We start from the raw sequence: 17,617 nt of genomic DNA, 5'->3' as shown, positions 1-17,617 counted from the left end.
ATTCTTAATTGGGACTATAAGGTAATGCCCCCGGTAATTAGATAAATAGATATAATTGGATTCAATCCCTCTTGTAAGCCATTAAATGACACTAATGCCAGATACCTCTCACGTACCTCTTCTAGCTGACATGTTTCTTAACCACTCCAGACATGCTTATAAAATGTCAGTGTTTGCCTCATCCATGAACCTTGATACCAGTGTGGTAGAGTAGTTCACGTGCTAGAATAGGGTTGTGTCACTCTCCGAGCATAAATTCTTATCAACAAAATTTTGCTGGGTAATTCTAAGGGTGTAAACACCATGCTGGATCAGACCAAATGTTTACCTGGCCTCCTCCCTGCTAAATTTCAGAAGACAATTTAAAAGATTGCTATTCAGGGACTCTTTCCACACTGATGTTTGATTATGCTCCCTTTCCTGTCATCATTCAGATAATTGTTCTTATTTTATTCTTATTTTATTTATTGTTTTAATTCTTGTGCATTTATTGTTTAGTACTGTATATTTTATTGCTGTAAACCGCCCAGAATAGTACTTTACACTGAGGCAGTATATCAATCAATCAATTGATCAATCAAACAAACACCTAGTCTCCCATCCTGTACTCACAGTTGCCTATCAAATGCTAATGTGAACTCCATAAACAGGACATGAATGCAACAGCCCATTCCAGACAGTATCCCAAAGCAACTGGGATTCAAAAGGAAACTCTTTGTAGTGCAAGAAATAACATATGGTTAACAGTGGTTGATAAGACTTATTTGCCACTCACATGTAAAACATTCCAAAGTGTAATTGTACTCTGTGGAAAGGACTTCCTCTTGTCATTCAGCTTCAGTGGATGACCCACAGTTGTAGTAACTGAGAAAATCGCTCCCCAGTCTATTTTCTGCATAGCCTTTATACACATTTTCAGTAAGCTATCCATCTTAAAGTCACTTTATATTGTGCATATCTCTATCAGCTATCTTAGAGGCTTACTACAGACTTAAAACAAGAACCACACATTGTCCCAGCTCTGTGGAGATAAGGCAGTATGTAATCATACAGTTTTAAAATGGAGACTTGTTTGTATTTATGAAGTTTTTTTAACACCCAAATCTCTGTCTAGAAAGCAAATTATTTATTTTATCTGTCAACAAACTCCTCATGTACACACTCAGATTATGTAGGAAATGAAGTCACCAAAGGTAAAGAATTCCATGATCTAAAAAAAATGTACTCAACAGATAATTAAGGTTAAGAAATGACCCCGCACCCTTCTTAGCATTAAGAATTTACACATAGAATTCTAAGGGGCTTAGAATGAAAACTTTCTGAGTGCTTAAGACGAAGGAGAGGACAAGCACTGAAAGGTGGGAATGAGCCTAGCATGAGGCAAATAGAGAGTGGTGGTTTCTCCAGAGGGCATTAACATGCCTTTCCCGGTCACAGAGTAAACGACCCCTTCGCTTGCAGTTCTCTAAAGGCTGCTTCTGGAAACAGATCCAAGCACAGATGATGCCATGTTTCCTGTAGCCAGGTCTGTTGGAATTCTTAGGATGCCCTTCAGATTGCGTCTCTCTTCTTTTTTGGGGGTCAAGTAGAATCCACTCTTCCATGTCATTTGTGAACCTATCACAACCTCAGATTAAGTAAACACGCTGTATCTGGGTTCTCCTTCTATACTTCACTACATACAGACTAGCAAAATTAATGAAGTAATTCTGGAGGGAAAAAGAGGGATTTCTGTTCTCTTCCCTTCTGAACAGTCACAGGTGTAGAGAATGTGTGAACTGCCCAACCCACAACCCTAACCTCACCATCTCTTCTTGGATGCCATTTGATAGGCCAGCTCCACCTTTTTTCCCATTCATGCCCAGCAATACATTCCAGAAGGTCCCAACCGGTTGGTAGGCTGGATTCACCGGTTTTCATTTATTTCCTTCACTTTACAAACTCCTATCTTTCTGACCATCACCGTAAGGAGTTCTGCCAAGTACACAGGAACCACTACCTTCATTTTTGATGGGCCAGTTTCCCCTCCTGAGATCACCATTAGAAGAAAATACATTGCCTTCTCTTGCAACAAAGACTAAGCAGCAAGATAACTACCATATTTTTCACTTTGTTCAGGAACTCAGGAAGATTATCTTGAAGCACTGATCATGTCTAGATTTAAAAACATGAACCACTGTTTAGGAGGCAACTGAACCATTGACACAAAACTATTGAATTGGCTGCTAGCCCTTGCCTTGGTCCTACTTAAATCAGCTTAGCTCTGACTGGTTTGGCTTAGCTGTTTTGGAGCTCACACACATCTGAAGGGCTCCATGTTTGGGAAACCAGCTTTATCTTAAAACAGCAATTTTCACTGAAGGTTGTTTTTTAAAAAAGCAAAGCATGCTCCTCATATACCACCCCATAGCGCTTTCTGAGTGGGTTTACAATTTAATTTTGCTTCCCAGCAAACTGGGCACTCATTTTACCAGTCTTGGAAGGATGGAAGATTGACTCAACCTTGAGTTGGCTACCTGAATCTGTTGGGATCCAACTCAGGTTGTGAACAGTCTTAACTTCAGTACTATAGTTTAACCACTGCACCATGAGGCTCCTCAAAAGCAGCAGAGTTGCTGAATGCCAGGCTCTGCAGGATTTCCCTTATGCCACAGATGGTGAAAGTGCAGTTTGTGGGCTACATGTACCTCCTCGGGTGCATTTCTGTGGACTTTAGGGCCACCCATGTTGAAAGCAGAAAAAATATGGACCAATTTTGGCAAAAAAAGGCCTTAGCAATCATTTTTCTAATAGCTTTGAGGGGTTCCCTTAAAACTCCCCCACTCAAAAGAAACTAAAAGTGCCCTTCTGGACTTTTCCAGTATGTTTTTTTTAAATAATTATATTTTTTGAAACTGCTGGATAGCTCTGTGGTTTAGGTCTCTGGTTGTGAACTCAGAGGCTGGCAGTGCGATTCACCACTGTGCCTTCTTGATAGGGGCTGGACTTGATTAGCCATAGGGTCCCTTCCAGCTCTGCAGTTCTAAGGTGGTGTTGATGGTTGTTTCCAGACCTCTTACAGCTAGCACTGGGGTGCTGGAGCTTAATTTTGGCTCCTAACCCCTCCTTCCAAGGATGGACCATGTCCATCCATGCCCTACATAGTTAGGCTGAGCTGTACTGAAGAATCATATCTGTGTTATTTTGCATGAGTTCCTTAGTTCCCAACCACAAGAAGGATGCTAAAAAGTAAGCAGATGTGTACACCACACACTGCATTTCTACTGAACTCCAGAGGTCTTTCAGATCCTTCTTTGACTGGAGACTGATGTTAACAAATGCTGCTGCCACATCTGCAAGCCCGAGAGACCGAGGCCTGTGGAGAACATTCAGAAGCTGAGTGCTCCAGCAACTCAACCTGTTGATTTCAAGACTGGGTTTTGTTATTCTGGAAGCGAGTAAGAGTTCCGATTTGCACCCATCCACCCAGTGGGCCAGGACAGTCAAGGACAACCAGTGTTGAACGTTACACACTTACGATCTGTTTTCTTAACTAAAACAAATCAAGGGTTTTATTGCTGGAAAATATGTTTTTGATGCGGACAAGAGGATCCATAACCCCATTCCACTGGACTGGTAGACAGGAATTTTCTCTATCATAGTGGAACAGTCTCAAATTGTTAAGTAAAGAAAAAGTGCAGGCTAGGCTGTCTATTCAGTTTGAATCTCTACTCTTTAACAGCAGTTAAGGTGCAAACGGAATCCAAGACCACCAAGTAAAGAGGCCTATAAGGTTATGAATATTCTCTCTGCAATGCAAAGATTTCAGTGAACTTAAGTGGAATTTGATGATTGGGTTGCAGAGTCTTCATCTGAGCTAAATTAGGAGGAATCACTGATACTGGAAGGGAGATGTTTTCAGAGGGCATGACCCAAGGACCACATTTTCACACGCACACCCACAAAAGAACTATAGAAGTTAAATGCTTTCCCCTTTTGGTGAGTGCAAACTACTCATGTGCAAGGTATAAAATGCCCAAGGTTCTGGAATGTAGATGATGCCAGGGTATTTCTTCCTGAGGATTTTATCATTCCAGAGCCAGCCAACCCACAAAGCAATCAACACCAGAGTGATAATGAAGGAGTAGAAAAGAAAACGGCCGTTGCTGTCCATAAGCAGTCCTTTCCGCTTCTGGTGCATCACCAAAGCCATTAGGGCAAAGAAAGTGAAAATGAAGAGGATGAAGATCTGCCCTTCCGTGACAAGATACCTGCAAGGGAAAGAAGGGCTTTGGTCAGAAGAGAAGTAAGGGCTTCCACCTTCATCAGGGAAAAGGAAGCCAGTGCTCACTGGCTAAGGAAGAGCGCACAGGGTATCCGATGGGCACTGGAGAAACATCTTGAGCCTGGACAAGACTCCAGGATACATTAATCTATGTAATTAATGTATTACATTTCTACCCTACCTCAATTTTTTTTTTAAAAAAGGATTTAATCATTTATAACAAAACAATATAGGACAGTTTATACCAAAGGTGAAAGCGACAACAGTATTCAAATCCTAAGAAAAACAATATCAGAGGAAAAACAAAAAGCAAAGTCTTTAAAAGCACCATTTAATTATACAGGCTACACACTCCTTCCCCTCCCTACAGGCTGGGCACACAATTCACTGACCTCAGAAGGATGGAAGGTTGAGTGAACCTCGAGCTGGCTACCTAGGATTGAACCCAAGCCATGAGCAGAGTTTTGGCTGCAATACTGCAGCTTAACCAATGTGCCACAAGGAAGACCCCTGCAACAAAATTCTCATCGCTATTTTACAAAATAGGTATTTCACAAAATATGCTGATGACTGCAGACTCCATTTCTCCTAATTAGAGAAGCCAAAGGTTCTATGCTAGAAAACTATTTGGAGGCAGAAGTGAGCTGGATGAAGGTTGATTCCCCAGCTGCACCTATCTGGATAAGAAATGCCTCCCAACATGTATTGGTAGTGTCTAAAATAGACTACTTTAACTCTCTCTACGTAGGGTTGCCCTTGAAGTCTGTAGCAGATATGAACATATATCCCATCCGCAGGCTTGGCATGCCTTCATTGGCTCCCTATTAGTTTCCATGCTCAATTTAAGGTGCTGTAAAGCACTTAATGATTAACAGCCTCAATATTTGGCAGAATGTCTCTCCCACAAAATAGCTACCTGTCTCACATGCTCTTTGCAGTCCTTGATGTTAAGAATTGTAACACCTAAGGAAGCCAAAAAAGCCACCCCCTGGAACTGAGCTTTCTCATCCGTGGCCTCTTCCCTCTGGAATACGCTTCCTACAGAAGTTCACCAGGCACCATCCCTTGTCTGGTTTTTGGAAGCTAATTAAGACCAAATTATATAAAGCTGCCTTCTACTGTGAATAGTGTCCTGAGATGTTCAAATGGGTACTAATTTCTCTTATTTCAAAACAGTTTTAACCAACAACAGGATTTATTGAATTTTATGTATTTATTACATAGCGTTTTGTGTATGATTTTACTGTATATTGTGAACTGCCCAGACAGTGGTAACACTAATGGGGCACTATACTGTAGAAGTAGAAATAGATAAATAAAACAAACATAGACTGAATCTAGACAGGAAAAGAGTTCCTCTAGATGGGTGGATCTTGTGCTGGGAAGTAGATCATGGAATGCCCTTGGCTGGTTTCAGCTGGTACATCAACTGTAGTCAATCCAGAACAAAGACAGTTTAGCTATGGCAAACTCTTTTCTGGACTACTGCAAGTGGATTTCATGCGAGATTTCCCTTGAATCTGGTACTGACAATTAATGCAAAATGGGTCTGCCAGAATACTGACAAAGACAGGTGTGGATCATACAACACTGTCCTGAAAGAGCAGTGTTTGTTGCCAGTTTGCCACTTTAGGGCAAATTCAAAGTCTTAGTACTGTTCTACAAAGCCTTAAACGACTTGGGAGGGACCCAGCTATTTCAAGGAATGCTTTATTCCTATGTTAGTCTGCCCATGCCCTTCAATCTGAGGAAGAAGACTGTCTTGGTGTTCTACCACGAGAGAAGAACACCAAGATATGGCTCAAATAGAGGCTTCTCCATTGTGCCCCCATCTCATTTTGCCACGTCCAACAAAAGCTACACCCACCAACAACTTTTCCATCATTTTAGCAATAAAATAACAACTTCTCCAACCCAACTATTTACAAAAGGATTAATTGACTTGACCCACAAAGTTTTATTGTGTATCTGTGCATGTGTTTGCTGCATTTGCATACCTATTCGTGGCTTTATTGCTGGATGTGCCAATGTTGTCTCCTACCTTGGGGATTTTTTTTAAAAAAAATTAAAAATAGGATGTACAGTATGTGGAAATAATACAAGAAAGTGAGTTATGAACGAGTATAGTGCCAACAAACCTCTCTTGGGAGACTGCTCATTTCTGACAATGTACACAGCTAGACAAGAGCCTCAGGTGGAGCAAAGCTCTAACACATTTCAAGGTCTACAGTTCAAGTGAAAAGCACTGGCCCATATAAAACAAGGGAGCAGGAGGCAGCTATTTGACTACATCTTCGGAACTCTTTTTATTCCCAATGTAGGGAACCGACTGAAACAGAGGGCGTGCAGCCACTTTCCCATACACCCCATCTAAGAGGCCAGTTTCAAAGTTCAGAACAAGCAGGAAAATCATTTATGATGTGGGGTTTGAAGAGGCTTCAGTGGATCAAACAGCTAAAATCTTTTTGATTCCCAAAGAATATTTTACATCATCAGCTGAAACCTATCTGTCCTTTACAAAAAATAAAAATAAAATAAAAATTTTAAAAAACCTCCCACGAGAACAGATTGTCACTATAAATCCCAAAGACAGCTTGCTCAACATTAGTCTGACTCTATTTGGCCTAAAATTTACTCTAGAGTTGGTGTCCTAACCTTACCCACTGCTCTTTGGCTGAGAACCTTCTCGAAGGTTCTTCATTTGCTGCTTTAGTACTGCACAACATTGAGTATCTAACGTGGGCTGCCTACATTGAATTTCTTTGTTGGGACAGTACACAAGCATCAGAGCTTCTTGGTGGTGTGTCATCTCTCATCCATGGGGCCCCAACCCTGCAGCAGATGAGTACAGTACAAATCCTACATTTACATGATGTAACCAAGGTCTCATTCAAAATCATGTCATTGTCTCAAATTACTGACAGGTTATTCACTGAATTATTAATTATTCAGTATTGCTTCAAAATAAAATATTTTCAAGAATGTAACACATAACTGACTTCCCAATTGTCACTCCTCTCAAAAACATCTTGGCTTGCTTACCAGTAGTATAGACTGCTAGGACCAATGAGAAGTAAAGCAGCCATGGGTATTCTTTGCTGTTCTTCTTTACAGGGTATGAAGCAACCAGAAAAGTATATACACAGGATGAGAAAGAAGGGGATGTACCTGCAAAAAGGAACACAGTTGCAGTGGGGGTTGAAAGTAGATTCTTGGGTGTGGTGGGGCTTGGATTTCTCTTCTCCAAGATTTTAATACAAGCTCTCTGTTTCTGCTCTCGTGGGTAACCTCAGTGTGACACAGCCAGTTTCCTAAGTCTGTTATTTCTCATGGCAACTTTCTGTTTGGTGTTTAGACAATGTTTTTGTAGGTCATAGTTCAATCCAGAGTGACAATCAAATATTTTGGGGAAGAGCAACGTTCCAACATTTTGCCTTCCCAATTAACTCAGAACTCTCTCTGCTTTTATATTAAGTGAAAGTCACACAGCTGTGTTTTTAAAGGGTTTGATTTTGTAATATAAAACTATTTTTAGTTGAACATTAGTATCAAACTGCTGTTCAGGGTGCTATGATTAAGGTGACATCAGATGAACTTCAGAAAGGGTGAACTTCCACCCTACATAGCTTCCCCTGTCTACAGTGGAATTGATGTGGAACCAACTGCTGGCACTATTCTTCAGGACCCATGTCCATGGAAATGTTTGTTTACTAAGTACACAATTCATGCATAACAAAGCATTGTTCGACTATCAGGTCACAGGCATCATGTCCAGCACAACCCCTACTATAGATACTCTTAATGCATATGGACAGAGGAGGCAATAACCAGAGTAAACTATAGTCTGAGTACACAATGGAGCCACAAGGCAGACACTTAGCTGTGGATGCAGTGCTCAGCATGTAGGGGACCGTCTGCTCCTCAACACCCTGAAAAGACCACACAATCCACTCTTAATTTCAAGGTTTTGAGTGCATTGCGGAAGGCAGCCACGTTCCTCTATCAGGGATGAATCTGTACACCTACACACACACAGAGTCCATTTTGATATTATCTCGTTACAACTGGCGGCAGCCACAACCAAGTGAAGCACAGCACAATTGGTTTGGGAGTTGGCTACTCTGAGACTGAGTTTAGAGCTTCTAGGGAGGCCACAGAGGTGGCAAGGAAACATGAGGAATGTTTTAAATGAGGGCCATTCTTATAAGCTGCTGATAAATGCCTCTTACTTTTCTGCACAGGATAAGCAGCCTATGTTGCTGCCCCCCCTCCCCTGTGGAAGCCCAAACCACCATTAACATCAAATAACTAGAACCAAAAGCAGAGATTCTTCAAGCTAAACTCCAGTCATGTGTCAATGCTGTAAAGTTTATCAATGTGGCATAAATGTTTATTCACTGAGGCCACCATTGCTTATTTGATTTCGGGTCCTCGTAGCCTTATAAACTGTCACTTCCTGCTGATGAAACAGTTGGGCTGAACGGTTTTTCTGTGGAAAGCACCAGATGGCCTCTTGTTGGGCAGAGCCATTCTTCTGATGTTATAGATAAAAGCAAAATAGAAATATAAAGTTAAAAAAGACAAAAATGTGGTGGCATCTTAAAGACTAACTTTTGTATTTTTTTAATGTGAGCTTTCATGGACAGAAGACAGAAGAGAAAGAAATTTCACTTGGCAAATATTTATACATGCCATCAAAATATAGCAATTGTGATTGGTAAGTCAGTCAGTGGGCATTTAATACTGAGGTGATGGCATCTTTGATATGCAGATCTTTCATTGTGCTTGCACAAGCTTGTCTTTTCTATTTTTGATTTCTATTTTGCTTTTGCCTATAATGCTTGCACAGACTAACACAGCTATCTCTTCTTCTGATGTTGTTAACAGAGAAGAAAAGCAAAGTTTCCCATGCCTGTCATCATCCCTTCCCTGGAAAGGTAACGGAAGAGATTTTGTGAAAGCAACTTTATAAGGAGCTGATGAATAAAAGAAATAGAAGTGTACAGTTTAATCTCTCTCTCTCTCTCTCTCTCTTAAAATAAAACTCCTGTTACAGAGAAGAACCAAACTTGTAATTATTGCAAATTATTTGAGGAACCAATCAAATATACAGTAAATCATACAACTGATAGTGGGATCAACAAAGTAGCCTGTAGAATACTAAAAGGAAAGACCTAAAACATGTCTTTTCTGCCTAACTCAGGGACTCCTGCTGTCGAAATATTCCCTATACTCTTTTCACATAGCAGAAGATAAATTCATTATTTTTGGGGAGTTTTAAAAAGGTACACTTGCTACTGTATAGGGAAGTGGCCCTGGAATATAGATGTGTCACATTTGGATGTACGTACACGCTAATAACATAATGTGAAAAGCATCCTGAGTCTTATGATTATAGTTCTTGGTTAAAACCACCCAGCTCTAAGCTGTGACAAGAAGACACCCTATCTGAAATGCTATCATTTGCTTACCACATTGAATGACCAAGGTATTCATCATAATAGTAGAGCAGCTCAAAGGAATCAATCTGGAAAGGAATGGAAAAGGGAGAGTCAGGAGAGGGAAGAGGCCCCAGCTCGTGGCTAAGTCAGTGGAAGGACCACAAGCTGCCTGGCCACTCTTTACCAGCGTCTCTGGCTTGAGGTTTTGGATGATGGGGTTCTCTCGGACGGACAGGTGGAGCTGATAGCCACTGAAGATCAGCCTGTGATTGACAGAGTCTCCTACCAAGTGTATGCTGGCCCCCATGACGAACATGATGATGCAGATATACACCATGGATCGGGGCAGGGTCTTGGGGGACCGCTCGATGAGCTGCAAGAGAAAAGCAAGACAAGCTTTCAGGGCACAGGTTTTCAACATGGGGAAGGGGTTGGGAATTGCCACAGTTATTTATAGTTGCAATTATATTTATATTTGTTGTAGTAAATATACAATGCTGCTTTTTAAAAAATCTTCATGGCCCACAGATAGATACATTTAATCTGAACAGAAACTGCAGCAAGCAACCTAAAATTCTTATTTTGAGTGGATTTTCCTTTTAGGCATACCATCATTTCTACCACCTCTCCCTGATTTCTCTCTGCTTCTCTGCATCCATCTTTGGAAGACTGATGTCAGCGCTTTGGACCCAAGTGTTAGCCCAGCTCAAAGAAGCCTGAATGAGGTGAATGTGCGATGCATGGCGGGAACATTGGAGTCCAAGATGGCAGCAGGGCTGAAAAGTTGTTGCTGCCATGCCAGTGGCACCTTTTGCTCTGCTTCAGTCCCCCACTCTTCCAGGTGCAGCAATGGCAGCACAGCGAAGGGACAAGGGATCTGGGCTGGGAGATACCTTCATGCCCTGCCTGAGTCATGGAGTAGGAAGACGAGAGGAACAAAAAGGTGAGGGAAAATGGGGGGGGGAGCAGCATAGGGCAGCTGTGAGGGAATTGCTTGTTTGGGCTTGAGGGAAAGGGGCTCTTTATTCAGGAGGCTTTTTTGGGCGGGAAGAGACAAGAAAGGAAGGTAGCTTCCACACCCAAAAAAGTAAATTAAACTCAAAAGTGTATTGACTTTTTTTCCCTTCTCAATTTTTACCTGGTAGTGGCAGATTTACAGCACCCCATTACGTATTATTACATTAATATTAATATATTAAGTTAGAATTATGTTATTTAAAAACTATTCCAGTGTTTCTTTACTATATTAAAAATGCCTTTTTATGCAAATGTGGTCAGAGGGGTCACAGGTTACTTAGCTATTTTAAAAGCAGCTGTGGCTTGAAAAAGACTGGGAAACCTTGCTTTAGGGGGGTGAAAAGAGAAACATGCCACCTGCCTGACAACAGGAAATTCCTTTATCATCCATCCCTTCCACAACCAAAATGCAACTCCCAGCAAGGCAAAATATCAAACACGTAATTTGCCTCTGGGATAAATTCCGCCTCTGATGTTCATTGCTTCCCTTCCACCGAGGATGGCTAAATTCATTAGCCTGTGGCAGGGAGAGAGGGGGACTCTGCCCTGGGCAAGCCTTTTGCTTGGGGAGGAGGCAGCAACATGGACAACCAACTGCACACCCTTTGCGTGCTTATCCCCTGGAATCAGCAACTGAAAGTTCCAGTGCAAACTAGGTCACAGAGGGAGACCAGCTGATCTGCTAGTTGCAAGCCTTCAGGCAAAGGAGCTGTGGAAGAGGAGGCAAGGGCAGCAAAAGGTCAAGCACTGTGAACTGGCAGTAAAATAATGCACACTTCACATTTCCTAAAGAGGCCATCTTGGAAAACGAGACGGCTGGTCAGAGCTTGATGAAATCTTGCTTTCACCACGAGGCAGAGAGAAGATCCTCATTTGAAGTAGAGACCAGCAGCTGGGAATGTTGCTACTCAGACCCAGTCAATGGTTTTGGGGGTAATCAATTTTGTTTATTTTTTTTACTAAAGGACAAAACTAAAATGCTTATTTCTCTCTTAAAAACAAAAAAAAAGCAACACTCCCGACCTAGGTGTATGCTGTGACTAACTCAAACCACTTTTTGCATGCCAAGCAATTGTTTTTTTATTTGTTAGCAAGAAAGATCAAAATCAGTTAGAGGTGGGTATGAAATGTACCACAAAAAAACAAAAACAAAAACACAAAAAAACAAAAACCCCACAAAACAGGCTGTTTCATGGTTTGTTTGGGGGCACTTTGGAGAAAAGCGCTTGCTCAGAATGAAACAAAACCAGCCGCTAGAGAGCACTTTTCTGCTTTGTGGGGGCTATAACTCTTTGTTAAGCTTGGAGGGGTTGAGGAGGGTCAGCTGGAGACTTAGTGCATGTTGGTGTCTCTAACTTGTGTAGGGGCCTTCTGGGCTCACATAAGTCCCAAAGTTCATGAAAATTTGCGGCTTGTGAACACACAGTTTTTGTGGCTTGTGCCCTTCTCTAATCACAGTTCACTAGACACAGCAATCCAGATATTTGTGTCTGCACATGCACATACATGCATGAACACATGGTCTCTCTGCAAGCAATTTACCTCCTGAGAGGTGAAAGTTTATTGGCATTTTCCCATCAATAAGATGCTTCAAGGGAATATTTTAATGTTGTTATTCCTTTTTCTAAAAAGAAACAATAGAGAAAGCTAGCAGCACTAGTCCGGGGGGGCAGACAAAGGGCAAGTCCCCATTCCCAAACTACAATTCCCAGCATTCCTCACACTATGTTGACTATGGTGGATGGGACTTATAAACCCAGAAAACCTAGAGGGCTTCACCTCATTCCTCATGCTTTGCCATTGATGCTCATTATAATTCAAAAGCAACATCTTGTGGATGGCAAAGTTCCAGTGAATGGATTATCTGTCAGAATGCAAGTTGCTGAAGAGGTCCCCTGTAAATGTGCTCTCGGCCCTCACAATCAAACCCTTCAAAAAATGAAACCCCAGAACAAAACAGAACCATATACATTAAAATTATTTTATCAAAAAGAGAAATAACAACAGTAACAATAATGACAATGCTTTAGACTTACCTTTAAAAGAATAAAAGGTGTGATAACATTGTATGCCATATGAAAATAATCTCCAGCGCTTGGCTTGTTCAGTGGAAACCATTCAAGTGGAAGCACAATCTTAAAGAGAAATGAAACGAGAGATGAAGCTAACCACAGAAATTTCAAGATAAACTGTGGATTTTTTGCCATGCTGTTTTTGTCAAGCTATTTCCCCCAACTTCTGTATATCAAAAACCAACTCCAAGAAAGCTTAGAGGAAACCAAGGGTGGAATGGCACTTTATCAGGCAATATATATAATTTGTGCTAATGCAATATGTAGTTCTAAGTGCAGACTCAATACAATCGTGGACTGCTAAACTTATTACTTGATCTACATGTCTCAACGACAGCAGACCCAATCAATTAATTGCTGAACAATTAATTCAAATCAATTAATTCAAATTCCATTGATTTAATAGATCTGCCCTAGTTGGGACTAGTGACTAGACTTGGACCCTACTTCATGTAGATGAAAGATTTTTAAAAATTCTAGTCTGGGAACATAATGCAGGCAATTTACAGGGGCTGCTGGAGTGGAGTGCAGGATCAACAGAGGCAGAGATTAGAACTTTCATTTTGCTACTCAACCTCCTCCTTTGCCTGTCTAAGTAAACCTTGTATCTCCTGCCAGGAATATTTTATAATCCCTTGAGTACCAAGATGCAGAAAAAGCTGATTATGAATTTTTCAACAGACTATGAGAATTCAGTGTAAAACTGCTCAATTGCAATTTACTAACCCAAATCCTCTTGTATAAGTTAAGACTGCAGCAAGATGACAATATGTACTGTGAAACACCCAGAATAGTGGCTTACCACTAGAAGGGCAGTATAGAAATGTAATAAATAAATATGTCCTACTGGGTTTTTGGTAATTAAAGATTTCCTAATTCTATTCCATGAATCCCATGGTTTGCATGAAATGAAACTGCACACAAGCATATGCACGTGTCGTTAAATAAGATAAGCAATTTGGGAACAAATATCTCTCAGAATTCATGTGCAATCTTCACACAATTATCTGTATATATTTCCCCAAACATATACTTCTTCCAATTGGAGAAAAGTACCCATAACATGAGAAAGAAAAACTAGAAACCCCTCCAGAAGCTTTCCCAATGATTTTGTTTTTGTTTTTGTAAAATTTTCCATTTCTTACAAGAGAGACAGAGATGGACAACACTTTTTCATTAGTAACAGTGAAAGAATGGTAATAGAATATGAGGCAAAACTGACAATTTCAAAGTTGCTTGAGCCAACAAAGCCAAATTTTAAAGTAAGACTTAATATAATCCAGATAAGTTGTTCTTTTGACTTTATGAGACTAACGTTTTCTCTGGTGATTATCCTACAAAATGTTTGAGAGGGTACATATATTTTCTGCTGATTTGTAAACAGTTCATGGTTTGTTTGGGGGCACAAACAAGGTAAAGCCACAAGCAGATATAACAATCCAACCTAGTTTCAAGTTGCAAATTCACTTTCTGACTCTGAAGGTAAAAGCAAAAACAAAAAAAAAATTATTTTTATTTCACTGTGAGCAAACACAGGAGTGCCTCATTCTGAGCTTTGCAAATTTTTAATATCACAATGTGGCCAAATTCCTGTTGCTTAAATAAGTAACATTAGAGTAGACCCATATGAATCAATGGAACTTATAGAAAACAAACGGACAATAAATGTGTTGAATCAGATTATGCTCTTTCTAAGGTACTGGAAATTCTTAAAGCTTGCACCAGTGACTACTTTATAAATTTCAATGACATGAATTAGTTCATGATAATATAAATCAAGCTGAATTCGGGCTCCATCTCTAAGCTGCCATCATGATACTCACCATAGCAATGGGGCGGCCAAAATCAAGCACCCAATTCTGTAGTGTGAAATAAAACCACAGGTCAAAATGAAATCGGGAATTCCTGCAGGCTTCATTCTCTTGGGCTGCTCCATGCCTATGAATGAGAAGGAAACAGCAAATAAAAGCAGTGGTTAAAACGCTGTACTGCAGCTAAAACTGTGCTCACGACCTGGGGTTCAAATCCCAGGTAGCTGGCTCAAGGTTGACTCAGCCTTCCATCCTTCCGAGGTCGGTAAAATGAGTACCCAGCTTGCTGGGGGGGCAATGTGTAGCCTGTATAATTAAAATTGTAAACCGCCCGGAGAGTGCTTGTAGCGCTATGGGGCGGTATATAAGTCCAATAAATAAATTAAATCAGTGGTAAACATGTGCTGCTTATATACCATCCTATAGCACTCTCTTTGCAATTTACAATTTAATTATGCAGGCTACACACTGCACCCCCATGAGCTGAGCATTCAATTTATCAATCTCAGAAGGATGGAAAGTTGAATGAACTTCGAGCCGGCTACCAGGGATTGAATCCGAGTCGTGAGCAGTTTTGGCTGAAGTACAGCAATTTTGCCACTGCATCACAAGGCTCTTAACTGCTCGTAAAGGTTAACACACACACACTTTCATCAGACAAAAGGCAGCCACATTTCTATACAGCACACAATGGTAACCAGTGGCACTTAAGGCAACAGGACAATGTCAAAGTGGAAGAATGCTCCAGCCCATAAAAAGTGGCTAGAAAGGGAAAGTTTTATGCCCTGATTTAGAAGAACAGTCTTCTGTTACTTGACTTAGACCCTAAAATCAGATTAAGTTCAAATTAATATTTGGGATGCCTTAGTGCAGGTGACAAAGTGAGCTCTTTGTCTCTAAAATGCCGAGGTGTTGAGTGCTGAAAATGAACCAATCACCCTGCTGGTTTCTTCCTTTATGGTTTTCCCCCCATTCCTCTCCAAGCTAGGTTCTGTGACCTTATCCAAAAGCAATAATACTGTTTTATTCCCAACAGTTATTACGCTTAGAGGCATCTTGTTAGTCTCTAATTATCCTTTTATCATTCATTTCACTGTAGAAACACGCCTACAGCAAAGCAGGTGAGAGGAGCACCCATTCTTGTCTATGGAAGGCAGGAAGGACCAGGGCTGGTCAGTGGTTAGATAGGAGACCATCCTGAAATCCCAGGGAGCTGGAGAGAGGCACAACCTGGAAAAAACAATCCTGCCTGAAACCTTGCCTTGGAGAGCTCCTGAGTTAGAGATGCTCTGACAATGGCTTGGCTCAATGTAAGACAGCTTCCTAGGATTGCTAACAAAGTAACCGAAGATTTGGCTATGAAGAATTCCAGAAGCCGATTTTAAAATAACAACCATCTGTTCTAAAATGGGACTCAACAGGGAATATACTGACTGACTCCTAACCTCTAGCAGAAATTTGATACTACGTATTTCCAAATGTAAACAGCTCTCTCCACTAAAGCCAGGAATACAGATTAAAATGTTGTTGTCAAGACTATAGAAAGATTCACAGAGATCTATACCCCCCATAAGCAGTTAAAAGCGAGACCGTGTGTTGCGCACAGTTCTGAAATTCTGCTACTTTTGTACCTGGGCTGCACAAATGCAGATTCTTTCATGAAATGCTTTCCAGCACGATTCCTCGTGACATTCTCTGAACATGGACTAAGAGCAGAATATTTTGAAAACAAACAGGAAGGGTCCACAAAATGTAGACACTGTATTTTATTAATTTGTGCTACCGCTATGCATGGCACAATGCGTTTAGGTAGGAAGCCAGCCTTGTCTTTTAATTGGGGTGTTTTTCCTAAAGTAGGGGTTCAACCACAGATAATAAGAACCAAGCTCTAGAATCAAATGCAAAGGGGAAAAAAAGATGTAGTGAATGAGTTCCTGCTCGGCTCGACGGATTCCACACGATAAACTTGCACCGCCAAGCAGTCCCCGAGCCGCTAAAAAAGCAATACTGCTGCTGCTTCCAAGAGGTGAGAAAGGAGGCGAAGGGTTCAAACGCCCGGAGCCTGGAAGGAAGAGCGTTGGCCCCACGGGCTCCCTCGGGCGGCTCTTCTACCGAGCGAGCGCGGACACACACACCCCGCCGCCGCCGCCGCCGCTGCTCCTGCCCGGGCTTCTGCCGACAGAGGCCGGGGAAGCCCGAAGGTGCTCTTCGGGGGGGGCGCGGGGGAGACAACCACACAAGCCGACGCCGACTATGATGAACCTGCCTCGCCTCCGAGGTCCGTTCCCTTCCCTGAGCCCAGCCAGGGAGGCGCTCACCTGCTCGGCGGGAAAGAGGCCGCCGCCGCCGCCGCCCGCCGCCGCACCGACGAGCCCTGCATGAGGCCAGCTGGAAGTCTCTCGACGAGCAGGCGGGCGGACCTAGCGCGGCTCCCGCGGGCGCCCTCGGGCTCCCGGGCCAAGCCCTCCGCCGCTCCCCATGCTCGCTCGCAACCGCCCCCCTGCCCGCGCCTGGCGCCTCTCTTCCGCGCTGGAGCCCCCCAGGAAGGGCCCGCCTCGCTCTCTCTCGCTCGCTCGCTCGCTCTCTCGGCTTGGAGGCGGGGCTTCCTCGCGCGCGCCCCCCCCCTCGCCGTGCATCCAGCGCCCTCCTCCGCTGGCGTCCTTGCGGGGAGGGGACTGGGCTCCTGCCTCCAGACCGGGAAGCCGCGCCCCGGCCGGCCCCAGGGCGGGGGGGGGGTGAGAAAGAGAACGGGGAGACCGGGGGTGACACGCGCTCCGAAGGCGATCCGGAGTCTAAAGACGAATGTAGTTTCTCCCCCCCCCATCCGCCCAAAAAAGTACTGGGGTTTTCCATGTAAATTGTGCGGATACCTGATGAAGCACTTATTTAAATGGCATACAATTAATTCACTTTCCTCAACGAGACTGTGCAGTCCTGGTAATTACCGGTAGCATATATTAAAAGAGGCAATCCTACAGCTCTGCTTGGCTGTCGTGTTGGAAACAATGAAGG

General features: G+C 42.4%; 1 protein-coding gene across 2 annotated transcripts; it reads right to left on the bottom strand.

Annotated features, from left to right (window-relative positions):
- Positions 1-1,111: 1,111 nt before the first annotated feature.
- Positions 1,112-17,203, bottom strand: CLN6 (CLN6 transmembrane ER protein). 2 transcript variants are annotated; one of them, XM_072982247.2, is made up of 7 exons: positions 16,924-17,203; positions 14,618-14,732; positions 12,759-12,857; positions 9,890-10,078; positions 9,736-9,791; positions 7,307-7,432; positions 1,112-4,250 (listed from the first exon to the last, which is right to left on the bottom strand). In XM_072982247.2, exons 1-7 carry the CDS (start codon positions 16,983-16,985, stop codon positions 3,959-3,961), a joined length of 939 nt encoding a protein of 312 aa, XP_072838348.2. In that variant the 5' UTR covers positions 16,986-17,203; the 3' UTR covers positions 1,112-3,958. The 2 variants fall into 2 exon arrangements, with proteins under 2 accessions (XP_072838348.2, XP_020663807.1); XM_020808148.3 differs by lacking the exon at positions 16,924-17,203 and adding an exon at positions 16,237-16,709.
- Positions 17,204-17,617: the final 414 nt, after the last annotated feature.

Source organism: Pogona vitticeps, chromosome 12 (genome assembly GCF_051106095.1).
Source record: "Pogona vitticeps strain Pit_001003342236 chromosome 12, PviZW2.1, whole genome shotgun sequence".
Lineage (NCBI taxonomy): Eukaryota > Metazoa > Chordata > Lepidosauria > Squamata > Agamidae > Pogona > Pogona vitticeps.
Note: the sequence above shows the minus strand (reverse complement) of the source record. Positions and strands in the feature narration are given on the sequence as shown.

Bases quoted from the DNA above. Each gene is read 5' to 3' on its own strand.
- CLN6 (XM_072982247.2), bottom strand. From the start codon at position 16,985: ATGCAGGGCTCGTCGGTGCGGCGGCGGGCGGCGGCGGCGGCGGCCTCT. The intron at 10,079-12,758 runs GTAAGTCTAAAG...TTTCTCTTGCAG, and splicing joins CACCTTTTATTCTTTTAAAG to CTCATCGAGCGGTCCCCCAA. The intron at 9,792-9,889 runs GTAAAGAGTGGC...ATTCCTTTCCAG, and splicing joins ACCTCAAGCCAGAGACGCTG to ATTGATTCCTTTGAGCTGCT.